Below are 25,812 nucleotides of genomic sequence, written 5' to 3' on the forward strand. Positions count from 1 at the left end.
TGCATTTCAGAATTTTGTAGTGGTCTAAACATGTTTGTAGCGGTCTAAACATGTTTGTAGAGGTCTAAACCACAGAAATTTGCTAAGATTTTTCGATAAAAGCATATTTATTATATTATCTAATGCAGTCTTTGTGATTTGATAATTGCTAAAAACTATAAAGTGCATTGTGTAACTTTTCTGGTGGAGGGTCTGTCAAATGCTTTTCTTTTTTTTTACTTTGTCTGGAAGGTTTCACAGAATAACATTAAACATCTCTATCTTATATGAAGACCAAACCAACCAAGTTACAGGTCAGATCTGTGGAGAGACAACCCTGCACACAGCCAGAATGTTGTTTTTCTAGGTATTTTTGAGCAATAAAACCACCTGTAATTGAATAAATGTATCTTAGAGCTGTTTTATGTTATGCAGAGCAGTGACATATCCACAGAAACAACCGACCAAAAATTTACACAGTGCATCTTTAAATATTTCTAACCTCAACAAAGAAAGATTTGAGGTCGCCGATTTGTTCAAACATGTTGACGGGACTGGAGTCCAGCTGGGCCTTCCTCTTCTCCACTTCCTCCTGAGAGAGACGCACAGGATGGGGCTCCTAAAATGTGATGAGGCCAGAAAACAGACAGGTCAAAATGCAGGTCAAAATGAAGACTACAAAACGCTACTCAAATGTGAAAACAAAGTAAAATTTCCGAGCATACCTTGAGTAATTGGCACGGAGTCTGTCCAAAGTTGCTGATCATTCCCTCCACGGCTTTACGCTCTTTTTCGTCAGTGATAGCATCGAGATCCACTGCTCCTAAAATATAAACATAAATATTATTGTTACTCCAAAAAAAGAAAAAAAAAGATTAATATGTGGAAAGAAAATTTTTTATTAATCTCTTTGCTGTACTGCGCAGCCCTAATTCTAAAATAATGAACTGTTCAAAGTGGTCATTGGTCAGTTTGCTTTATTATATTATTATTTATTTATTTATTAAGATGCACTATGTAACTTTTTTTTATGGAAGTCCGGCATTATCTTGTCGCCACTGCAGTGTCATTGGTTTGCCTGGAATGTGTCAGTACAGAATTATTTATCATTATCATACTTCATGGACAGAGCTACAAGGTCAAGTTACATGATATGTGGAGAGGCAAGTTCACAGTAAGACAGTAAGCATGTTTTACAAGTTAGATAAATGCCATATTGTGGAACATTTCAGGCAAAACAATAGCAGCTGTATTGAGACAAAAGAGGCTGAACTCAGCAAATAGAAAAGTTACAATTTACTAGTGTTCTTTCAGTCAAATCAGTCAAATATTAGTAAAAGTAAGTTAAAAGAGAAGACTGTACCTTCATATGTGCAGTAGTAAAACACATTTAGCGCCTCCACAGCCGCTGGTCCTCTCTGTTTGAAACCAAAAATCAGATCGATCCACTCGTGAAGATGGGCAGACACATACTCCGACTCCTGTGAAAATATTAATGCTTTTATTTAATACAAAATCTATGTTTGAAGCACAAATATAAAGCTAGAAGTGGGAATGGACATTGTAACAGTTAATTCATTGTTATGAAGATTAGCAGTGGTTCTCAAACTATGGTACATGTACCTGTTATCTGGACTCACTTGCTTTTCAAATATTTGCTGAATTAAGATTAAATTTATCTAGATTTTTGTCCTCTTAGTCTTTTGTTTAAAACTATAGTATAAATAATTGTGTAGACCTATTTTAGATCTGGTTTGGCCCTAGTTTAGACCTGGAAAATTACTGTTTTATACTTGTTTTGAATCTGCTGTTACATAGAGGGATCGAATATTATTTTTAGGCAGGAACAACTGGTCTAAAACATGAAAACTATCACAAAAATTATTTCATAAAAGTTAACAAAAATCAATAATTTAAGGTAATATTTCTGATTATTTGTAGTTAATTTGACAGTCTGTTCACTTTTTTGTGCAATAGTTGAACCTAAGCCGAGACTATTAACAAGCATGTTTTAAAAATATGAGTCCTGCCCTTAAGTTGAGCTAATTTCAGTGTATTTTGAAAAAACAGAAATCAAGACTAACTCACCAGGGCTTTGCGATGCTTGTAGATAAAATCCTCGGGAGACTTGGCCCATTTCGGTAAAATAACATCATTGACCCTCTCTTTGGAGATCTGAAGCCGACCCAGATCAAAACCTGCAATATTTATCAAAAAGAGGACACAAAATTAGGAAAGTGAGGTAGGTCTGCAAGATGAAATGAAATCAAATCGAAAATGCATTTGTTTTAGTACCATCATTTGAAACAATAAAGTCTCTTGTCTTATTCTGCATAAAAACTGCTCACTCTGTAGTTTAGATCTGTGCAAATGTTCTGAAATCTGATTCTTGCATTAGTTTGTCAGTTCATATTTCAGTCTTTTTGTTAATTCTTCTGAATGCTTTTAAAATATGAGCTTTGAACACAATCCTAATATTAAAACAGTTCAAAATTAGGTTATAAATACTACAAACACTATTGCAAAAAGTGAATAGATCATGATTTTTTTTTTTTTACCGTTTTGGTTTTCGAGGAATTCTGGGAAGTAGAAGAACTCTGGTATAAGTTCCTTCACATCGTTGGGGTTGTCCATAAGGGTCTGCCATGTTCCAGGGATGGAGTGAAACTGTCGATCAGCGCAGTCAAATCTACAACAAACCAATAAGGAATCAGCAAATACAGAGTTATGTTTAAGTATTTAGAAAACAACACAGGTCAGTGATAGTCAAGCTGTACATAGAAAATCTCACAATAAATAAGGATTAAACTGGACAACATTCAAGAGGGCTGAATCTGAACTGGAGCTAAAACATGACAAAATAAGGTCTGAACAAATGTAACTCAGGCTTAAACTAGATCTAAGTCAGGATCTATAAAACTATGCAAGCTTTTCTGCTTCTTATGAATTATTTTCCTTTGCCTGGAATGTTCCACAGTATGATATTAAACTTATCTATTTAATTGTTCAAGTACAGGCATTTTACTGCTAAAAGGTACTTGTCTCCTTGGAGAAAGATGTGTTTAATGCAGACTAAACAAGGAAACAACACCTGAAACTGTAGAAAATAAGTAAAAATCAATCAGGAACTAAGCATTACTTTAAACATATTTTTCATATTATTCTGCATACCACATTTTCACATTTTACATTTTATACATTTTGTTCCATGTAGTCACATTCTTACCGTCCGCTCTGCAGTTGTATGTGCAGAGAGGTGAAGGGCTCCACTCTGATCAGATAGTGCATGACTCCAGCAGCGTTTGAATAGTGAGTCCCGTAGTGGAACCGGTCTATGGTGCCGGTCGGGTCTTCAAAACTCTCATACCTGAAGTGAACAAACATCAGTGTTAAGATATGAATAAAAGTTTCATCTTAAGACCCACTTTTATTCTCTGGCTTTTAAAACTGTATGAGTTGTGTGGTCCTCTGTGTCTTTTATTTATTTATTTATTTATTGTTTATCTATTTTGTTTTTTTAGTACTGCTTTTATGCATTGATTTTATTATTTCTGTTCATTGATTTTATTATTTTATTTTATTTATTGATTCTATTAGTTTCCTCTTTATTGGAACATAATTCTGCTGATTTTTTTTTTAATTGTTATATTTTTTGCTTTATATTGGATTAGATTGGATTGAAATATTAAAATAAAATACAACTGTCACTTTCTGTCGGCTTTCATTCACACTGTTAAAGGTACAGTATTTAATTTTCTGAAAGTGGCACATCACCTGCATAATTCCATGGATATAGAAAGTTAAAACTATACTTGGAAGCATAAGTTTTAAGCCATACTGTGAAATATTAACATTTCCAATGAGCCAAATAAGTTTGTGGAGATGCAAGCCCGGTCACATTGAGGACGCATGTTTCTCTCTGTTTTTCAATGCAATAAACACAACCAAAATGAAAAAAAAAACTAAACAAAAAAACTGCTTTTATTTATTTTTTTGGCTTAAAAGATACACACTGTGGTTTTTAAAAGATCATTATTCATATAAAGAATGCGCCAAGTTTATTAAATTAAACATAAACATAAATAATGACGGCTATTTTTGTATCTAAAGTTCATGCAGCTGCTCACGTCCTCCTAACTACCAATAGCAAAACAATTTAAAAATCATTATATTAAAACAAAAACAGAATTTACAGTGCCCACATAGGAAATAATATAATACTTACTTTTCCCTCACAGCTTTTGCGTTGCGTTCATTGACGACAGCGATCGGTTTGGAAAGATCTCTGAAAACTCGAGGGTCTGACAGGTCCAGCTCCTCTGACGTGTAGTCGGCGAGTATCCATGGAAACTAAAATAATGAGGAAAAAACACACGATAAATATAAAAATCATCTTTGTTTGAGTTTTGTTGGAGTGAAGTGATAACTGAAAGACTTACGACAGGGTACTGGGCGAGGTCGTTGTACGTTCGGCCTGCGATTGTGTTGAGCTGCATCAGGTAGTCGAAGTTGGAGATCTCTCTGTTCACCCATTTCTGTAAACAAGGAAAGTATAAGCAAGAGTAAAGATTAGTTCTTGTTTTGCTAAATTTAAGACTCGAAGTGTTAAAACTGATGAAAAAATTGTATTACCTAGTAAGGACTAAAGCAGAACTAAGAGAACTCTAGACTAGTACTAAAATATGCATGTACGTATGTATCTAAACCAGCCCAAACTCTGATTTTTGCAGGACTAAATGCTGCTTTTACAGAATGAAACAAAGAGAGAAGTTTTGTTAAGGATTCCTAAAGATTTTCCATTATTAAGTAGGTCAAAATGAATACAAACAATGCACTATTTTTAAGCTTCCCAGTAGGACTGCTTACAAGTATCAATAGTGCAATTTTGACTGACACAATAATTAATATTTTGTTTATTTTCCTTAAAGGTGCACTGTGTAACTTTCTGGTAGAGGTTCTGTCATCTCCATGTTGTTGTCTCCATGGAGATGTTATTGTTTATCCTGAAATGTCCCATGGCATGAAATTAGACGCATTTATTCATTACGGGTGATTCAATTGCTCAAAAATACAATAATTGTCTGTGTGAATAGGGCTGCCTCTCCACAGATCTGACCTGCAAATGTAGCCTGTAGGTTTAATCTCTATCGTGGTTTATTCTAGACAAAGCAATAACATCTCCATGAAGACAAGTAGGTGACAGACCCTCTGACAGAAAAGTTGAGCACTGTACCTTTAAATTAGCCTATATTTTCAGCTTTCAGTTTTGTCATAAATAAAGCATACGCACAGAAACTGGAATTATTACTGAGTATAGACTAGAATATAACAGTACTTAACAGCCATTTCTCAATTTTTTTCCAATATCGTGCAGTCCTATCTCCCAGTAATTCCCCTCTCACCTGTGTTAACCCAGATGCCTTGAGCAGCTCTTGTGGAGATCTGGTCCCGTATAAACTGAGCGATCGCAGCAGCAGCATCCGACTGTACACCTTATTTCTCGCCTGTTAATAGAAAATACATTGAGTTACATTTACAAAAAACCCTTGTGGTAACTGGTACTGGTATTACAGAAAGGTAAAGTTTCCATAATTTAGTTGAGTAATAGTGCTTTTCAAAATAAAAACAGACAAAACTAAATAAGTCAAGGAGAATTTTGGAGTTCAAAATGTATAAAATTAGCTTTACAAACGTAGATTTTTTTTTTTGTTAGATGGAGAATGAATATGAAAGCTTGAGATAACTGCTAATATTATAAAAGGGTGCAGTTTTTGTTATGAAGATTGATAATGGCCCTTTTACCTCTTTTTTGAAGTTGAGGAAGTAGTTTGTTTGGTCGATGAGAAAGATTTCCAAAGCTGAACGCCGCAGGTTGTATCTCCGTAAATGAACTTCCCTGATCTGAGACAGAGGCCATTTAAAATCATGACCCACTCCTGAAAACAAACACAATTAAAACACTGTTAATAAAACCAAAAAAAAAAACTTTAAGATTTTGAAATAATTTTGTAATTAATCATTTTTTATTTAAAGATATAGTGTGTAACTTTCTGGGGTTGGAATGTCATCTGAATGAGTCCATGAGTTAAAACCATACTTCGGAACATTCTTCATGGAGATAGATTGAGTTTAGGCAGTACTGTGGATTATTATAGCCAAAGCAACAATATTTCCATGGTAACAAGCAGATGGAGGCAATCAGTCAGACCAAATAAGAGTCAGGTTTGTGGAGATGCAAGCCCACGAGTAAGAATCCATGTTTTCCTAACTTATTCAGTGCAATAAATACAATCAAAATGAAAAAAGCTTTAATTTTAGTCTATTCTTGGCTTTAATGTACATGTCTCCTTACCCTCCTCTTTCTCCTGGCTGCTGTCGTAGAAGTAGATGTGTTGTGTCGTGAGCTCCAGTCGACCCGTGACCACGTCCACAATCGTCACCAGCTCACAGTCCTCCCACAGAACCAGCTTCTCCTTCTGACTGGCCTCCTCCAGCTCAGCTCTGTGGAGAGGAGGCAATCATGTCATATTATGCAATTTAATATATGTAATTATAGGCAAGAAATATTTAAAGATACACAAGTTTGTTTGTTTTTTATGTTTCTCTCAATGTGTCTTCATTTTGGTGTGGTCACAGCAAAACTCCTGTCTTCTAGTATTTATATAGGAAAATAAAAATAAAATATACAAATGTTTAATATCGTTCTTGTTGGATTAGAACTATTCAGGGCTTTTTAAAAAAATTCTCAAAAGCAGTATAGTCTTTGGTAGAGTTCTTAAAAGGTGAATGAAGCACAGAATATGGGTTTCAAACGGGGTTCACTGTTGGACTTTCAAACATGCAACTCCACTTTTCAACACCAGGAGGCGTTTACTACATAAAGTATGCACTGTGTAACTTTTTGTTTCTATGGAGATGTCATTGGTCTGCCTGCAATGCTGCACAGTATAAATTTAAACAGTTCTACCTTACATTTATTCAATTACAGGTGGTTTTATAGCTCAAAAATACCTAGAAAAACAGACATTCTGACTGTGAGCGGGGTCGCCTCTCCAAAGATCTGACCTGTAACTTGGCCTGGTTTGGTCTCCATGAAGATAGAAAGGCTTAATGTGATACTTTTAAACCAGAAAAGTTACACAATGCACCCCTTTGCATATATCGTATCAGAAAACCCACACAAATATTGTTCTTAGATTAGATTAATGCTGTCAGATCTATTGACTAAACCTGTACTGTATTTAAAGACTGACTGGTTGTTGGCAGTGGTGGGATCCTCTTCAGGCAGCTCCAAAATATCGTCTTCCAAATCGCTCACTTTGACCTGCTTCACTGCCTCCAGGAGGATAGAATCGGGATTTACGCGCTGTTGATGGACACCTGAATGCAACACAAAAGACAAGGCATGAAGTAAAATTACAAGAAGGTGCCGGCTGATATCGCAAAAGTAAATAATATTCGACAAGTGTGAAGTAATTGTTTTGTACGGTTGCCAATTACTGTCAAATCGTATCAGGTTGTATGCCAAAAAACAGCCAAGCGTGGAATAAACTGGAACTGTACAGTGAAAAGCTGAATTGTTGTTGTAGCAAGATCAGCTTATGCAACGTTTGTTTTCAAAGGTCTTATGTTACGCAAAAATGACTCTTGTGAACTTTAAGACATGTTATAACGTCGTTACCTCCTAAAAAACATTCTTATTATTAGTCTGTTTACATCTCCAAAGCTCAAAATGCTGAAGTTAGAGCACTGCGGGACCTGATGCAAAACAGTGTGACGTGAGACACATTTTGAAAGCTCATTACAGGCCCAGGCGGGTGGGATGATAAACTGCAGTCCCGCAAACTAAATATGCGTGTAAAGTAAAATGTACAAATGATTAATGTTTGCCTATCATATATAATTTGTGCTGGATATTTTATTTGGCATTAATAAAAACATTTTAAGCGGCCTAAATTTGGGGACATGGTCTAATTTCTCTTTCCCTTCTCCGTGTTTGATAGAGTTTAAGAACGCGAACGTCCCCATCTTGCAGAAGGGAGAGGGAATGAAAATTATAATTCTTTGCGAGTGCAGGCGGGAGTGAGACTGAAAATTCTGTCCTGCGCAGACCTCTCGCTGAAGTTTTCAAGTTAACAGCTCCTTTTACCTTCTGCTTTTGTTCAGTAGAGATGGGTAATTGCAAGGCTGAAATTATCCAAATGATTCTAGTGAAGGTGTATGGAGTTTAAAAACACAGTGGAGACACATGACCACACAAGTTGGAACAGAGTGCTTTCAGATTGAAAGAAGAACTCAGCCTAAATATGCAGGGTTTGTGTGTGAAACATGAGTGTATGAAACAAAACACAACTCCAGGTCTGTTTTTGATGAGGTAACAACATTATAACATATTTTAAATAGCATAATATGAGCCCTTTAAAGGATCCTAAACATAAAAATTCAACACAATATGCACAGAAACATTGCTTGATTCTGGCTTAGATGTGATGTTTTATTCCTAAATGAACAGCTTCTCATTTTTGTCATACTGAGTCAAATATTTTCCACTGTAACATTAAGATAAAATAAGATGATCCTTTACTGTCTCACATGGGATACATTTATCTTGGGACAGAGGATCACATGGTTTAAAACTAAGACAAGACAACACAGCAGCATAAGCACCGTACAAACCGCCACCACAGAACATAAATAAAAAAAAGACCAAGGATTGCACAGTCACTAAGCCAATGTGTAGTTTTGATTGCAGTTATTTTGTAAAGTTATAAAATTTTTCCTTTTATGGTCATCTAAGAATCAACATTGACAGTCATATCAGCAATCAGTGACTCTGTATTGACTGCCAACTATTCACTTTCATTCAGTGAACATGGCAAATTTATAGTCCAGCTGCCTATTTATTTGAATGGAGAAAAGAGGACAGAGTGTTTCAAATTGTAATTCAATTCATCAAACTTGCAGTAATACAATACAGGTGAAGGTTAATGTCTTAAGACCTTCAAGTCTCTTCTTTATCTGTCATTTTCAATCAATATTATATCGTCCATTTAAAAGCACTCAATAGATTTAACAGGGCTCGGGAACATTGTCCAAAGTCATTCCCGTTACTCAGCACATATTTTGCCATATTTTAGTTCATATCTTTACGTCTGACAGTTTTATAAGTTTTGTTTCATGTCACTTGTAATATTTAGTTGGAGTGGGGAATATACTGTATAAAGTTTACATAAACTGCATGGACTTTATTAAATATTAAACCAAGATGAGCTATAATAGTAGAAAAATTATCAGAGTTACTCATTTGTAAACTGCTTTTGAAATTAAACTAAATTCAATTCCCATTTTCAATTTGATGGTACTGCTTTGAGATACTATAATTATTTTTTCATGCAATGAGCTGACTCCTATCTATCTATAATTTATTTTTACATTTATTTATTTATATTATAATGAATTACATTTGCCTTGGCATCTTACCTAGATTATCTCGGAGTGCGCTGGCCTCTTTGTGTGGGTCAAAGTGATAGTTTCGAACCAGCTTCAGTCTCATCCGTGAGAAGTTCTCCGCACTGGACACTCGCCAGTGCATTTCGTCCTGTTGCCTAAAAAATAAACAAAACAAAATCAAGATTAATTCACAGTGTAGTGTTTATATTTTTGTCTAAACTGTTACAGGGTAAACATATCGTATGTTTAGTCAATTACAGGTGTTTTTATTACTCTACATAAAACAAGTAAAAAAAAACACACTCAAAAACACTATACCTATTTTACACCGTACTCTGGATAATTGCAGACAAACAGAAAAACTACAAATGCACCGTTAACATTTGAGAAAAAACTAAAATATACAAGAATCACATGCACTTCTGAATATGTTTGTAGAGGTCTAAACTACAGGGTTACCAGCTTTCACACAGAATAAGACGCCTTGAGGACATAATTTTTTTGCCATTTTGCCACGATTAAAATGACTACTTTAATCAAATTGTGCCTAATCTTTCAGGATGTGTATTAAGTTACATAGTAGTCGTCATAATACCTGTCAGCCCATGGCCCTCTCTCACAGACCAGGCCTCTGCGCGCTGCCTTCCACTGCCTGAGGGTGGCGCTGTTCTGGCTGTGCTGCAGCTTTAGCATGCTGTTGTATCTCAGGTTTTCTTGGCGGCTGCGTCGTGAGAATGGCTCCACGAACTGCTCCTAACGGGACAATGAAAGCAAATGGGTTTCTCAGTTTGATGAGACAGATATTGCATTTATTTTTGTTTTATTGACACTCTGCAGTGACATCAAGCTTTGGGGAGGGGGTGTTTCATGTATGTTTATGGAGGAGTGTTCAGCAGTTACCATGGAGACACCAATGCACACATTAGCAAACACTGCCAAAAAAGTTTTAAAGGCACACTGTGTAGCTTTTCTAGTTGAGGATCTGCCAACTGCTCGTCTCCATGCCTTGAATATTCCACAGTATGTAAATAAACTTGGTAATCACAATGGAGACAGGATCTATGGAGGAGCAAGCCTGCATATGGTAAGAATGAATGTTTTTTAAGGTATTTTTAAGCTAGAAAAGTGAAAAAATGCTGATGTTCAAAGTGTTTTTATTTTATTGTAGACCAGACATGTCAAACTCAGGCCTGTGAACCAAATTTGGCTTGCGATATAATTATATTTGGCCCGCGAGATTATATCAAATATGTATTAGAGCTGGCCCGCCTACAGATAGGCTATAGAGACATTATTTATTTTAAATTTTATTATGATTTTATATTAGTTTGTTCTGGATTCAGTGTTTAAGCAGAACTATTATTAAACATTTATTTTAATAAGAAGTGGTTTAACATTACATATCTCGAAAGAAGAGAAAACATGCAGATGTTGTTGAAATTTTTCAATAAATATTTTGCCCATGACTTTGTCCCAGTTTTTAATTTTGGCCTTCTGTGAATTTGAGTTTGACAGTCCTGTTATAAACATTTCGCCACATAAATGTTTAGCCACATAAATGTTTTGCCACATAAATGTTTCGCCACAAAACCTTTGTCAGATAATTTCTTTTGCTTTGGACCACTCTATACTGTGTATTTTTTTGGACTTTGGTGTGCGTTTGCAATTTCATGTTTCACTTTTGAGCTCTAAAACACCTGTAATTACACAATGGAACATTCCAGGAAAAGAAGTAACATATCCATGGAGATAAGCAAGTAGCGGACCCTCCATCTTAGGAGATACATAATGCACCTTTAAGATAGTCTGAAAACTCAAGGAGCCTGTGATGAATACGAATGTTCATGGTCGTGTCCAGGAGATTGTGTTCAGAAAAAAGGTGAGGGTGACTAACTGAAAAACTGAAAAACTAATGCTAGCAAACTTGTGGATTGTAATGTTACGTGTGAGAGACTTGTTTAAAGGCACAAATCAGCTTAAAATTGTTGTAATTCCAAATAAGTCAGCTCTTTCTGATCAGACTGTGTGAAAAACAAAGCAGTAGTGTAAACCAACTTGAGTAACAGAGCTACTTACAGATAATGTGTTTACGTCTGCTGCAAAGTACTAATAATAATTGTAAAGTAATTTGAAACATTATCGTACCTGGAATCGGATCTTGCTCTCTCCTCTCTCCCTCTCTCTCTTGTGCAGACTGACCATAAAAGTCTCGTAGCATTCCTTCCAGTAGAGGGCCATCGTTTCGTGACCTTGGCTAAAAGTTTCTATCTCGTACTGCTTCATGTAGGGAATAATCTGCGGAGGAAAGGGAATATTAAGACACCAATATATAACATGGCTTTTTCCAAGTCATAAAAAATATAATATGAAATGAAAATCTGGAAATAAATGTTTGAAATTTGAAATAGATGTGGAAGAAAAAGGTTGGTGGTAGTAGTTAAGCTTTTGGTCCAGTCATTTAAGAAGTAAATCCGTGCTTAGTCCAGGTTTAGTACTGGATTCGGTCCACAAGCAGTCCAGGTTTAAGTCTGGATTTAGCCAAAAAGTCTAAAATTAAAGCATATTTTGTCATTTTGAATGCTTTTATTGCACTGGAAAAGATAGAAAAGCATGCATTTTTAGTGTGTTTTAATTGAAGTTATATTTCAATTCGTTAATGCATTTTTGAGTAATCAAGTATTGTCCTACATTCAATCCCTGAGGGCTCGGAATATTCCTGTTTTCACCTACTCCCTACTTTTCTGTACAAACAGGTGATTAAAATTGAAAAATGCAGCCTTTGATAATATAATGACAATATTTAAAGAACATTATGCCACTCTCACAATAACAATACAGCAGGTTAATCCCATCTTAAATAGACAGTCTCATTAAAAGGTCTGAGTTGCAACAAGTAAATAACTGAATAAACAGATAATTTGCCATAGACGTTACTCATTTAACCCTCCACAGCTCAAATATTGTCGTATCACAACAAAAATAACAAAATCTTCCCAATTTTATAAAGAACATGTACACACGATAAATACTGAGTGAAAAAACATTATATTGACTCAAAAAATATTGTTCCAGCTTTCAAAAATTGAACGGATAAGTCAATATAGTAATTATCTTGACAGGTCTATGTGTAGGCAGGTTTCAAAATCGTCAGGTAGCCATTAAAATAAGTTTTGCTGCTGTGAAATGCGACATTTAATTAATTTGCTTGCTCCATTACTATCAGTATGGTGGTAATCGGCCAAACTTTTTTCTGTGGACTGTGTTTTTAGTAGGGAACTATATGTAGTTCTCTCAGTTTTTACCTGTTGCTGCACCATAACAATGAATTTAAGCAAAGAAACTTGTAATTTGTTATATTGTGATGGCTCACGATATTACTGTGACAATACAATATCACGATATTTCAGTTACTGGTACATCCCTGGTTTCATACTCACATATTTATCGAGGTAAACGCGCCATTCAGGAGAGCTACAGTAGAGCCTGAAGTCCTCGAAGAAAGACGGGCTGCCGTTGGTGTCTGGGAGCTGGGGCAGGTGCAGCTCCATGTACAGGAGACGATGGACTTTGGACAGAAGAGTTCGTAAAAGCGGAACCAGAAAAGAGTAAGTCTCTTCGGTTTTCTCCTGGATGGCACGTCTCAGGATGCCCTCCACTTTGCCCAGGAGGTAACAGGCCTCGTCCTGACTCGAGATCTCTTTGGTTTGGAGGATACCGTTGAGTTTAGCAGTCGCCATCGCACACACCTTGAGGAAGAAAAGATGTTTAATAGAATAGTTATGTTATACCCACAAAATATATTTACGACAATGTACTGAATGATCTTTAAGTTCATTATTTTAATCTTGATTATTATTTTTGATTTAATTACATAAAGTACAAGATTCTGGGGAAAATACAAAAAAGTAATAAAATTAAATCTTAAAGAAATATTTAAAAAAGACCTATATATTTTGACAAGAATAAAACAAAACCCAAAACAAAGAAAGCATTTGTTTTTGTCAAAATTTTAAATAAAATATCTTAATTCTGATTGGTATAAATTATTTACTCTGTGGTCTATACAAAATTATGAAAAAAATAAAAGTCTCATCTGATATTGATTTAAAGTGGCTCTACCTGATTTCTCTGCATCTAATTACAAAGAATCAGGAAGTCCACCATTAGCATGCTAGTAGCATTACTAAGACAGTGGCTCATCGTGGTGACTGTTTAAAATTCTTTTTTGATCCTCACTGGTTTTGTTTCTGTTTGTATTTTGTGTTTTGTTGACAAATTCTATTAAAAATAAAGTGTTCATCTATGCAAAAGAAGAAGAAAGAAACTGAAACTGAACTGAAACCAAAAAGAAAACTCACATCAGTGTCCTCTTGTGCCATGAACCCGAGCAGGAGCCTGAGTCCGACCTGCGACAGCTGAAACCACTGAGTCCCGGCCGAGTACCAGACCATGAGACTGTCCATGAGCGTGACCGTCTCCTCCAAGACCCTCTCCGTCCACAGAGCCGGGTTTATGAGCCCCTCGGCCTGGAGGAAGTCCTGGACCAGGTGTAGGAGGCGCACAGCGTTCTCTGTGTGCTGAGGTAAAGAGGCCGCAGACGCCTCACGATTATCCCCCACAGCCCACTCCAACATGCGCTCCATCAGGCTACACCGGAGAGGAAAGGGAAATAAGAAACGGTTTGTAAATTGCTGTACTGATACTGTGCGTCATGTTGGGGGGGTTCTGCATAGATGTCTATGAAGGAATGTTCAGCACTTACAATTGTGAGACCAAGTACAAACGAACAAACACTGCAGAATACGATAACTCATGAAAAAAATTCACAATGGATTTAAACAAGGCCTGCACGATTTTGCCTAAAAATAAAATCCTCTTCTCCACTAAAAATGTTCTGCAAACTACAAAAAATGGTCAAAACTGAAAAGATTATATTCAGTGATCATCTTTAACCCTTTGGTCATTGGGGAAATCTTTTATGAAGGAGATTAAACATTGTATTAAACCTGCAGCCCCAACATTTAATTTTAGATCACTGATTTCAAAGCCTGAGCGCCGCATTGTCCTGTGACTCAGCTCCTGTGACTGAAGGGAGCAATTTCCAACTCTTAAAAGTGAGGAAAATAAAGATTGTTTTTCTTGACACTGAACTTCATATTCAATTAATTGATTTAATAGACTGTCCAACCCTAATTTAAACCTTCAGCCTGTGATCAGCACAAGTACGGAATTTGGAGGAAAAAAGTAGAGTGACTAAAAAACTGTTGGATAATGTCAGCTGGCTTGTGACTGTAATGTTATTTGAGAAGGAGTTTGAGAAGAAATTTGTCATGGCAAAAAAATAGGACACACTAAACAGAAGCAAACATTCTCCTTTTTTGTAATTTTCAGTGTCACAATCCACAAATATAAAAATTTTATCATCAAAATAAAAAATAAACATATATATTTTTGTTTTACCCGAGTTTTATTTGGTCGACGGGCTGCAAAAGTTCGTTGGCTGTTCCCAGTTTGGTAAGAGCAGAGAAAACCTGTCCTCGCTCTAACCAGGCTGCGTCATCAGAGCCTTCCACTCCTCTCCACATCACACACAGGACGATCTCCAACAGCATCGAACACAACTCCTCCTCTGCGCGCTACAAACAACAGAAGATAAAGAATTATACATAAATAGACACTGAAAAAGCAAAAAAAGTCAGTTAGACAGAGATTTCAAGCTTTTATCCAGTCAGGTCTTGAGTAGTTTTAGAAAGTTAAGATACTATTGGTGCTGAAAATGTATTTTGATAACAAGTTTTCATGCCTTTTGGATCCTGGGAGCGAACTATAGCAAGTTTTTAGGCAGTGCCACCTCAAATTAACAATAAAAATGAAAAAAAAAAAAATAGTCATGTAGATCCGATAAGATAATAGATAATAAAACAGAAATGGGTACTGAAAAAAGCAACCTTCAGTTTCGTTCAAGTACCAGAAGAAAATGAATGGTCCCCACCCTTGTTAGAAAGTAAAAATCATCTGCATTACAAATAGGATATTGTGATTTTTAAAGGTATACTAAATTAGATTAAAAGTATATAAAAATATCAAAATATAGATATATCGTATTGTTTAATGTACTTATACAGTATCAATATCGTGGGCTGCTGTATCAATATTTCGCCAAGAGTATTTTTTGGTATATTTTACTAAATTATTTTGTTACAGTGTTACAATTTTGTTGCTTGTTTAGTGGAAGGAAACTTGTTTATGCAACACATTTGATATTTTCATTGTTTTGATGATTAAAATTGCCGTGTTTTATTTGAACTTTGCTCTGTGTATCGAGTTATGTATCGTATCGGCAACTTCTTAATGATACCCAGCCTTAATTGTCTACAAAGAGAAAACAGATTTTAAAAAGCTGCAAAATGTGTTGATAAAAAATAAAAAGTACAGAAAATGTTTGTATAATCTATTTTATTTTATTTTTACCTTAACAAAGCTATATTCAGGCAGGTTTCTTCTGATGCTAAAAATATCCAACAACCATGGAAATGAAAGTCTAGTTTTTACTTGATCTAGTCATAGTTTAGTCTCAGTTAAATCTTGGTTTATTTGAGTTTTTCTGGATTATATATTTTGTTTATCTTACCTCAGTGTTGTTGTAAGACTCCCCCAGGGAAATATTATCACTGAAGAGAAAGCTGTCTTCGTTCAGGGAGGAGTTTGGATCTTTTTCACTGGAATTTCCCGGAAAAGGTTTGGACGTTTCGATGGGCGACGGCGTACTGGGCATGCTCCCGGGGGTCTGCGTCCCGCTCTCCCCAGCTTCGAAGCCCTGAATGTGGGATAAGTCCAGTGTCAACCCCCCTGACTTCCCCACAATCCACGGCTTTGTCTGGATGTGTGGTTCGGTGGACGCAGACGAAGACGGCGTATCCAAAAGCGAAATAACATCATTTTCTAAACTATCAACAGATCTGGTGTCTCCTATGCTTATTCTATCATCTTCAAGTCTGTCCAATCTGCTGTTGCTTCCAGTTCGAGTCCTTCTTTCAAGAGGTAACTCCAAGCGGTTTGAGTTGGAGTTTCGGCTCAATTCCAAGCTACACGTGCTAACAGAGTCTGCGTTTTTCAGATTTAAAGATCCGTCTCCTCGCAGATATAAGCGCATCAAAGTGTCCTGCCAACACTGCTGTCTGGCCATCTGAACTGCTGCATCCTGGGAGGACTGGAGCAGCTGGTGCACCTACCACAGCAAAAAGAAAGTATTTAAGTAATTATATGGTGACAAATTGGGTTTTCAGACATAATTTAATCAAGATGTGTTCACATGACTTCACCAAAATTCTAGAAAGGCTGTAATTTAAACGTGAGCTGTTTAAAGATCCTATATTACGCAAAAGTGCCACTAATGTTAGTATCTCATAAAAAACTTCATTCACACATGTTTGAGTAAAGATAGATCAGAGCAGAGTCCTGCACCGGGTTGGGTACCCGCAGGTCAGGACTACACCAGGACTACACCAGGATTAATCTTGGATTTAAGAGAGAGAGAACCCTGAGCCCGTGGAGCAGGGTGTCCATAAAGTGCGATCGGGCGACTGCTGCGCTTATCTCCATGCGGTGCAGAGCTCTGGTCATTTAGTCTGTCGTCACCCGACGGTTTACGCGGGCGCAAGCCTGAGCCCGTGAGTCCTGGTTCAGTTCTGTTTTAGTCCTGTTTTAATCCTGTTTTAGTCTTAGTTCAGTCCTGGTTTAGTCCTCCTGGTTCAGCCCTGAAATCAGTCCTGGAATCAGTCCTGGTTTAGTCCTGGTTTAGTCTTGGTTCAGTCTGTGGCGTGTGCAGTGCAAAAGTCCGGCATCTCGATCAGTGTTTCTTCCGCTCAGTAAATAATGTTTGTGAAGTGATGAAAGTCGAGTTGCGTCTGTGAATTCATATTCATACTGAAGTAAGTGTAACCGTTTCATTTCATTCTGTGATTGTAATTCTTGAAGTTGTAACTTTTCAATTCGTATTCTGATGGATGCTTCAGTTAGAATGCTTTTAATTTGTGTGTGATTTATCATGGGCACAAGCGGGTAAAAGGTGGAATGTTAACGGGTCTGGGTGGTTTTAACTTTGATATAATCACGGGTAAACTGAGCGGGTGTGGGTCTCCCAAAATGGACCCATGCAGGACTCTAGATCAGTGTTTTCCATTCAAGAGAACTAAATATGCAGGGTTTGTGTGTTAAACATGTGTAAATGAAACAAAACAGAACTCCAGGTCTGTTTTTGATGAGGAAACAACTTTATAACAGGTCAGAAAATTGTGTAATCTGGGCCCTTTAGCTGTCAGATTATAGATTTATTGACCTGGTTTATGGTTAACATCTCTATAACTACTGGGCCTTTCCACATGAAGCAAAAACTGGTACAAAATTTTAAGTCTTCTCTGTTAGCGTAAATGAATGAAAGTGAAATTAATTTATCACAATAGCTTCAGAAAGTGGAGCCATTATTCGACCCCAAAGACGTCACTGTTGTCAGATGAAAGCACTTTAAACCGTAAGATTAAATGTGGAGCCAGTCTCTAACAAACAATGATGAGTCCGTAATAGAAACAAAGTGTATTAAGAATGAGTTAAAACAGGACAGCAGGTCCATTTCAAGTGGTGCCCAACATTAATAAATTACAATAGCGTCTCTCTTCCTGAATTGAATTGAATAAAAAAGCTTTTACTGAGCGCGTCTCCTTCTTACCCTTTTGCAGACGAACAGGCGGACACTAGGACCTGCTCGGTGAGTGAGCTGGACCAGAGCCATCAGGTCTTTGTAGTTCACATTATGATCTGAAACAAAATACATTATAATTAGTTCAGAAATATGTATTGTATTGTCAAATCCACCACCACACCCCCACCCATGCCTTCGAGCTGATGCCAACTTCCTGTCTCTCCCACTTTTTTTGTTTGGTTTTGTTTTTAAGTTATTGTTATATTTTGTCTCCTTTTTGATCAGTATTCCTTATTCTTTGGTTGTAATTTTTGTTAAATATTATTATTGTTTATATTTGTGTTCATTATTTAATTATTTGTGTTGATGTATGTCTGGTTGATGAAGATATTATGTGTTATATCCTCCTGGGACCCGAATAAAAAAAGTGTATTGCAATATATATTTTTTGTGTTTTTCTCTTTATTTGGAGGTAAACGAACACCTTAGCATTTAGATTTTGTTCATTTTATTTTTACTTATAATCCCTGGTGTACATTACATGTCCTCTGTAATGAACACCGGGGACATTTTGGTGTTAAATCTATATGAAGCTACTGAACTGTCTATATGGTGTTTTAATCGCATTATCTTCTCTTCCAACTGGCAACTTTAGTGCAAATTATGTACATTTACAGCTTTCTGGTCAAAGACACCAAAACTTTAGAAGATTATTACAATTTTTTTTTTTACTCTTTGTTATTGTAATTGTATTGGTATTGTAACTGTGTCCAAGTAATTTCCCTTCTGGATCAATAAAATTTGTCTATGTCTAAGAAGTCTAAGTGCTGCCTTCAATGGCCAATGCAACTTCCAGAAAAAAAAATGTACACAGTAAATATTGAACCCTAAAATTGCTGGGTTTCAGACGACATCACAGCATTCTATAGACTCATATTAATGAATACAAATAAAAATGTTAAAAAGCAAAATTATGTTGTAATACAGTGAGTTCTAAGGTTTTGTCAGTAATTTAAAACACCAGATTCAACATTTGTGAGTTTACTTTTTGGATATTTCGTGGCACTGTACAATGTAATCAATAGGAAAATGTGGTCCTGGCCTTGAATCCAAAAACTACCAATTGCTTCTTCTATCATTAATTGAACAATAAGTCGTATTACAGTGACAAGCCAAGCAACTGTGTACGACATTTTGAGAACTACTGTACCTGTAATAATCATACTGATAAGTCATAGTGTTAGCTCACAGCATTAGGCCCGAGATCAGTGGGTCCAATGATATTAAATACGTCAGCTGTACAGTATAATGCACCTGGAGGTTCATTTCTTAAAACGCTCTTTGGCTCAGAGCTGCACTGGGGCTGAATGTAACTCAACACTGTCAAAACTGAATCTGAATCACAGAGGAGGGAGACATCGGGATATAGTCGGGCTTATGTTTGATTTGTTGCATTTGTACGGTAAGACTGCAGTAATAAAAACATTAAAACTAATATGAGTATTCACAGTGACTGCAGTAAGGTACTTAGGTAGATTGATATAGATAGAAATTACAACACACAGTCAGAATACAAGTTGTCTGTTTGCTAAATGGCACTTACAGAAGTAGAAAAATGAATGAACCAGACAGGAATTTAGATTTAGACCAATTTTAGACCAATTTAGAGGAGTATCTACTATATTTCAACAAACAAACAAAAACAACATTCTTATATATGGGCTTAAGAGAATAAAAAATATGGAATTACAGGTGAGAAACTGAGTGAGCTTACCATATTTTTCAGACTAAGTTGCACTTTTTTTCATGGTTTGGGTGTTTCCTGACTTATACTCCGGTTCGACTTATATACTAAAATGTTCACACTGACAGCCACAACAGGCTCTAGTCTTGTGTGTCAGTATCTTCTACTCCTGTACCACTGTCACTTGGCTCTACTGCGCATGTCTCATATTCAGTCGAAAACCGTAATCAAGCAGCAAAAAGAAAATTTGGAGTGAACGAGAAACTTGTGAGGGACTGGCGGAAAGCAAGGATGGAGACACAGCTTCATAGTAACCGGGAGGGTGTGCCATGCAACTTTCCTGGAAGTCATTGAATGGATCGACAAAGCCTGGACTTCAGTGACACCAAAATCATCCTGTCGGAATTCAGAAAGGCCGGAATAATTCTAACTGGAACTGATGCTGAGTCTGACGACAGCTACACAGAAGAGGAAGCGACGCTCTGTTTACCTCCGGAGGTCGTGGAGTTGCTCAGAAGTGACACCAGGGATGAGGAGTTCAATGGATTTAGTGATTTGGAGTGAGATGGAGAGTTGTTAAACTTGTTCTCTTCTGTTGTTTATGCTATAGTTATCTGAAGAACTGTTTTTCTCTGTTCTGTTGTTGTTACTATAACTTGACTTTGAAGATGAAATGTCAGTTCCTGGTCTCTGATTTTATAAAATAAATTTTCCTCAAAAAGTGTGACTTATATATGTTTTTTTCTTCTTCATTATGCATTTTTTGGCTGGTGCAACTTATACTCCGGAGCGACTTAATAGTCAGAGAAATATGGTAGTCTTCTGAAGATTTTAATATCCATACTAGTACTTGCCCTTTGGAATTTCAATGGACTGTAAACAGGATCATTTTTGAAACACCATCATTTCCTCCACAAAGAACAAAATATCCTGTGTTATTCTGCTTAAACTGCTGAACCTGTAGTTTAGATCTGTGCAAACATGTTCTGAAATGTGATTCTCGTCTCTGTAATCCCTCAATCGTCCAGGTAGGATCCATGGCAATTGCTATGTGATTCTAGTATCAGTTTCTATTTCCATCAATCACAAATCCAATCGCAATCCAATCGTCCTTGTCAGAAAAATCACAAAATCCTTAGATATTTCTCCCCAATCTTTCAGCACTAATTATAATACCTATCAAAAGCCATTGTCTGCATGTTATATGGAGTTCTGACCTGTGTGTAGGATCTGGTTGAGGAGACATCGGATCAGGCTGGGAGTGATGTGGAGGTCGGAGAAGAGGAGCGAGAGGCCGGAGTATCCCGCCTCCCTCAGCCTCAGCCTCTGTTTGTTTTTCTCATAAACACGGTCACAGCGCAGCATTCGCTCAAACAACTGTGGAAACAACAGAAGTACTTTTACTTAACCACAAGAGGGAGTTATTTTTGTTTACTCAGTTTATTCATGTTACTATATTTTATTGTGTTTACTCTGTTTAGTTAAACTTTAAAACATAAAAAACAGAACTAGTTCATTTTAAACTGTTTGCAGGTGTTCAGAGTTATTCCTTACTTATCAGAGACTAGAGCTGAGCAACAACTAGTATGCTATTACACACTTCCTGACTCTAAATAAACACTTTAGCTCAAAAAAAAATGGGAAAAATCTGCTACAGCTCCTTTAATTCATTTACTAGTTAGTTTTTAGTTGTTTACTTAAACTCAATAAAATAAACAAAACAAAGTGGATTTAATTTAATATATTGATTTAATACAATAAACTGAGTGCATAAATTCAATTGAATAAATTTATTTTCTTTTTTTGTTATTGGACTTTACTGGATCAGGCCAAACCTTAATCTATAAACCTACAGATTACACTGAATTTGAATTAGAATACTAGTACAGTACTTTAAAATATAATAACATTACATCTTTACCTTGAAGACCAGCTCCCTGAGTCTGTCTGAGTGTTTGTGGTTGAGGAGCAGAGCGTAGCAGGAGTCTGCAGCACTCGGCTCAAACAGGAGCAGGAAGAGCTGATCCCGAGAAGGACTCGTCTGAAGGAGGCTCAGTAACAGCTCCAGTAGTCCACACAACTACAGATACACAACAGACAAAACAACTAAAATATACAACATACAACTATGAAAAATAAAATACAAAAATGTAGTAATCCTGTATACAGAAAGAAAATCTGTGTAAAAAAAAAAAAAAAAGTTAAAACCATACTTCGGAACATTCTGCATGGAGACAGAGGAGTTTTATGCCATACTGTGGAATATTATAGTCAAAGGAACATCATTTCTTGAGAAGATGCAAACCTTCTCACAGTAAGCATCTAAAGGATGTTTTTCTAAGGTTTTCAGAGCAACAAAACACACACTTTTGTTGTCTATTTTTGCGTTAAAAAGTTACACAGTGGGGCTTTAATCTTGTATTGACTCAATCAATTAAAATCCTAATACTCAAATTACACTGTGTTTTATATTTCCCATTTTAAATGATGTAAGTCGACATCAGCCATTGGTATTTCTAAGAATAGTTACCATGAGATTTCTTTTTGTGCAGTGGTTTTAAATGTATTTAAATGTCCACATATTGCTGTTTGTCTCTGAATGTGTTTCCTGACCTGTTCTTCATCCCCGATAGCAGCGATGTATCCCAGCATGCTGTGCATCTCATCCTGGGACATGCCTTTTCCAATGTAGTACTTAATGAGTCCATAAAGAGAGGCTCTGATGGTGCGGATGTCGTCTTCGCTCAGATCACCCTCTTTGTTGCTGTTCCTCCTGAAGAAAGGGCAAAATTGCAAAGAAAAAAAATATTACATTGCACTTTACATTTTAAAAATAAATCTCAAAGTGCTGCAGTCGGTTAAAGTCACAGCAAAGTAACTACATACAACACCAACAACATGGCCTGTACATGATACATAGTTTGAATCAGTCCATGTCCAAACTTTTCTCACAGATGGCCACATACTGAAAATTATATGGCGCAAATGGCCACAGACAGAAAAGAGAATGAGTCAAATCAATGTTGCATTTGACGCAGGTTTGCCTGAGTCACCACTCCTTCAATCAAACTTTAAACATCAATATTTGGTCTGAATCACAGCAAAATGTTTGTGATTTATAAAATGATCACAGACTTTTTCAGTATTTGAAGTGAAAATAATTAGTTTGGTTATTTAGGCCAATTCTAAGGAACGCTGAGGTCTAACAAAAACTGGTCTGAGGGCTGCATAGTTTGGACACCTCTGTTTTAAATAATAGTTCCCTTATAATATAGTTGGTGTTTAGTTTATAAAATGTGACTATTTTGTGTTAAATATTAATGATTAAAATTCTGTATTGTTAAAATACCCTAAATTCAATTGAAAGCCAATTTAAAAAACTGAATCTAAAGGAGAATGTTTTACCCATAATAGAGACGAGCAGCATCAAGAAAGAACTGGACTCCATATTTCTTCCTGAACTGTTTCCTGTTGTCTTTGATGACTGTGGACATGTACTGGATATGACCTGGAAACAAAGGAAAGGAAATTCAGATTCAAAATACAATCGGTTGCTAATGTTGGGTAGGATTATAGCAAAATAAAACAGCTGAATGAAACTAATTTTAATTTCCAGTCCATGGAATCATCTAGGTGATGTGCCACCTCCAGAAAATTACACATTGTACCTTTAAATAAATATTAAACAAAACATGGGTACTCATACTGTAATAGTTTCCCAATACAGAAATAGACAGCTGACCTATCCTCAGTGGAAAATCTCCTTTATTCCAGATGTTGAAGTTGAAGAGCAGATGTGAGTGGAGCTGTTGGAGCAGAGCCTGGTTCTTCTCACATGTCACCTGCTCGATCAGGAGCTGCATGGCCACCAGAACACTGACATCTACATGACCCACAGGGAGCTGGAGACCACAAGAGAAGGACAGTTATGTAGTGTAAAATGAAAAGACTGAATTTGACAGCTGGTGGCTTCATTATTACCATTCAATTTAATTCAATCTTTATTAAGAGACACATAATATCTGGTTCATAATATTAAAAGAAAAGACAGACAAGACCGCCAGTGTCTCCACAGCTCAGAGGTGAATCTGACAGAGTTCCTCAGAGGACATATATAACTAACTAACTAACTAACTAAATAAATAAATAAATAAATACATACATAAATAAATAAATAAACACAACATCTGATTGTGACAGCACAGGGTCTAATGCCACAATTTACAAACATTTTACTGGGGCTATGGCACTTTCAGTAATATTCTCAAGGAGTCATTATAAGCTACTGTCAAACTCTCCAAACTCTTTTTCTTGTACCGTATTTTCCGGGCTATTGGGGGCACTCATAAGCCTCCAACCCCATCAAAAAACGGCCGTGCGCCCCACAATCCAGAGCGCCCTATACACGAATCCACTCAGGTGTCCCAGCACGACTTCAGTAAACTACAAAGCCACAAACACACACGGAGCAGACAGCGACTGCCCAGCGAAAAACACCCGCAGCCACACTCATCACTCCACGCCGACGAGAAACGGAACGGACGAACGAACCGAAAAAGTGAGTGCAATGTGCAACTTCTAGACACAACTGAACAACTGAGTGACTGCGAACACGCTGACAATCCAGCGGGCCCAGACAGCACCCTCCCTACACGCCACAACTGAACAAAACCCAGAGTCACCGTGAATGCGCCAAACAAGTCCCACTGACCCATCCAACTGTTGTGTTTCGTTTAAAGTCCAGTGCGGTTTATTTGTGATAAAAGTTTGAAAATAGACCATTCAACGAGAGTGCGCCTTATAATCCAGAGCACCTAATAGTACGGAAAATACGGTAGTTGTGCCAAAGATGCAAGCGCGAGCAGAAACATTTAAAAAGTGCCATTTTGACAAGTACATTGGCCTGACCGTGAAGCTTACACTGCTGTCTGTACACATCTCTGTCATCTGAGAGGTCACTGGTGACATAATGTCCAAGATATTTGACCTCATCTGTGAGTTGGAGGGCACTCCCGCACAGAGAGAAAACAGGAAAGGATAGCTTTTTGTCCTCTTTTGTTTTTATAATCAGAATGTGACTTTTCATAGCACTGTACTTAAAGTCGTACTGGGAACAGATATTTATAAGCTGCTGCATTCATATTTTTTCTCTGTTATTATAATATATTGTGATGTGTAAGCTACTGTGTCCAAATAATTTCCCTTGTGGATCAATAAAGCTTGTCTAAGATGAAGTTGAAGTCTAAGAACATTCCAGGCAATGCAATAACATCATCTCAGAAAAGTTGCATTGTGTTTATCGTACATTTTTATCTGATATAAAACAATACATTTCTAAATATGATATGCCAATACAAAATACCCACTGTGCAATGTTTAAAAATTTACCAAAAATTGCTAGTGCTTGGCTGTAAATCTTTATCTGTCTTAACACAATCCAATTATAAACCCACTCTGTGCAAATGTGGTTGCGGTATAAATTAAGAAGTGTAAGAACAGACTAAACAGATGTTGTCAAGGACGGACTGAAAGAAGCTGAGGGGCTGAGTTAAGATAAGAAAATACCAGAGCTGTTTGTTTGGGGGTATTGTGATTTTAAAGGGAGTGGCTGTGTCTGGTGCAGTCTCAGAGGAGGCAGCAAATGTTTCTAACACCCCTTTAAAAAATGAACAGGAAGATTAGACTAAACATGAGTCCATTTAATCCTGAGAATTGTTTTAAATAATTATTTTGTATAAATTTATTTATGTATTAATTTTAGTATTTTTAGTATTTTTTATTTTCATTTTTTACATTTATTTATTTATTTTAATATTTATATTTATTATTTTTTTGTGTTTGTTTTTATTTAAGGGAAAGTAAGAGTAGTTGATGTATTTTGAAGCCAAATTTGTCTTTTTTTTCATATAAACTTCGCAGAGAGAACTCAGATAAATAAATA

General features: G+C 36.5%; 1 protein-coding gene across 1 annotated transcript in view; it reads right to left on the reverse strand.

Moving 5' to 3' along the window:
• Window positions 1–25,812, reverse strand: part of nbeal1 (neurobeachin-like 1) — a 90,826-nt gene that overhangs the window by 11,477 nt on the left and 53,537 nt on the right. The window contains exons 23-47 of the mRNA XM_020939080.2: window positions 23,614–23,773; window positions 23,277–23,379; window positions 22,485–22,644; window positions 21,793–21,951; window positions 21,089–21,248; window positions 18,155–18,243; window positions 16,061–16,657; window positions 14,890–15,065; window positions 13,788–14,076; window positions 12,867–13,175; window positions 11,575–11,724; window positions 10,025–10,182; window positions 9,460–9,584; window positions 7,233–7,359; window positions 6,332–6,480; window positions 5,782–5,915; window positions 5,382–5,483; window positions 4,419–4,514; window positions 4,205–4,329; window positions 3,206–3,346; window positions 2,538–2,668; window positions 2,068–2,177; window positions 1,343–1,460; window positions 705–802; window positions 482–598 (exon numbers count right to left, since the gene is read on the reverse strand). Of these exons, the coding sequence (XP_020794739.2) occupies window positions 482–598; window positions 705–802; window positions 1,343–1,460; window positions 2,068–2,177; window positions 2,538–2,668; window positions 3,206–3,346; window positions 4,205–4,329; window positions 4,419–4,514; window positions 5,382–5,483; window positions 5,782–5,915; window positions 6,332–6,480; window positions 7,233–7,359; window positions 9,460–9,584; window positions 10,025–10,182; window positions 11,575–11,724; window positions 12,867–13,175; window positions 13,788–14,076; window positions 14,890–15,065; window positions 16,061–16,657; window positions 18,155–18,243; window positions 21,089–21,248; window positions 21,793–21,951; window positions 22,485–22,644; window positions 23,277–23,379; window positions 23,614–23,773 (4,083 nt within the window). The remainder of the gene's footprint in view (window positions 1–481; window positions 599–704; window positions 803–1,342; window positions 1,461–2,067; window positions 2,178–2,537; window positions 2,669–3,205; window positions 3,347–4,204; window positions 4,330–4,418; window positions 4,515–5,381; window positions 5,484–5,781; window positions 5,916–6,331; window positions 6,481–7,232; window positions 7,360–9,459; window positions 9,585–10,024; window positions 10,183–11,574; window positions 11,725–12,866; window positions 13,176–13,787; window positions 14,077–14,889; window positions 15,066–16,060; window positions 16,658–18,154; window positions 18,244–21,088; window positions 21,249–21,792; window positions 21,952–22,484; window positions 22,645–23,276; window positions 23,380–23,613; window positions 23,774–25,812) is intronic.

The sequence above is a fragment of the Boleophthalmus pectinirostris genome, unplaced genomic scaffold (genome assembly GCF_026225935.1).
Source record: "Boleophthalmus pectinirostris isolate CB_2022bp ecotype Guang Dong unplaced genomic scaffold, ASM2622593v1 HiC_scaffold_11, whole genome shotgun sequence".
In the NCBI taxonomy this organism is placed as follows: Eukaryota; Metazoa; Chordata; class Actinopteri; order Gobiiformes; family Gobiidae; genus Boleophthalmus; species Boleophthalmus pectinirostris.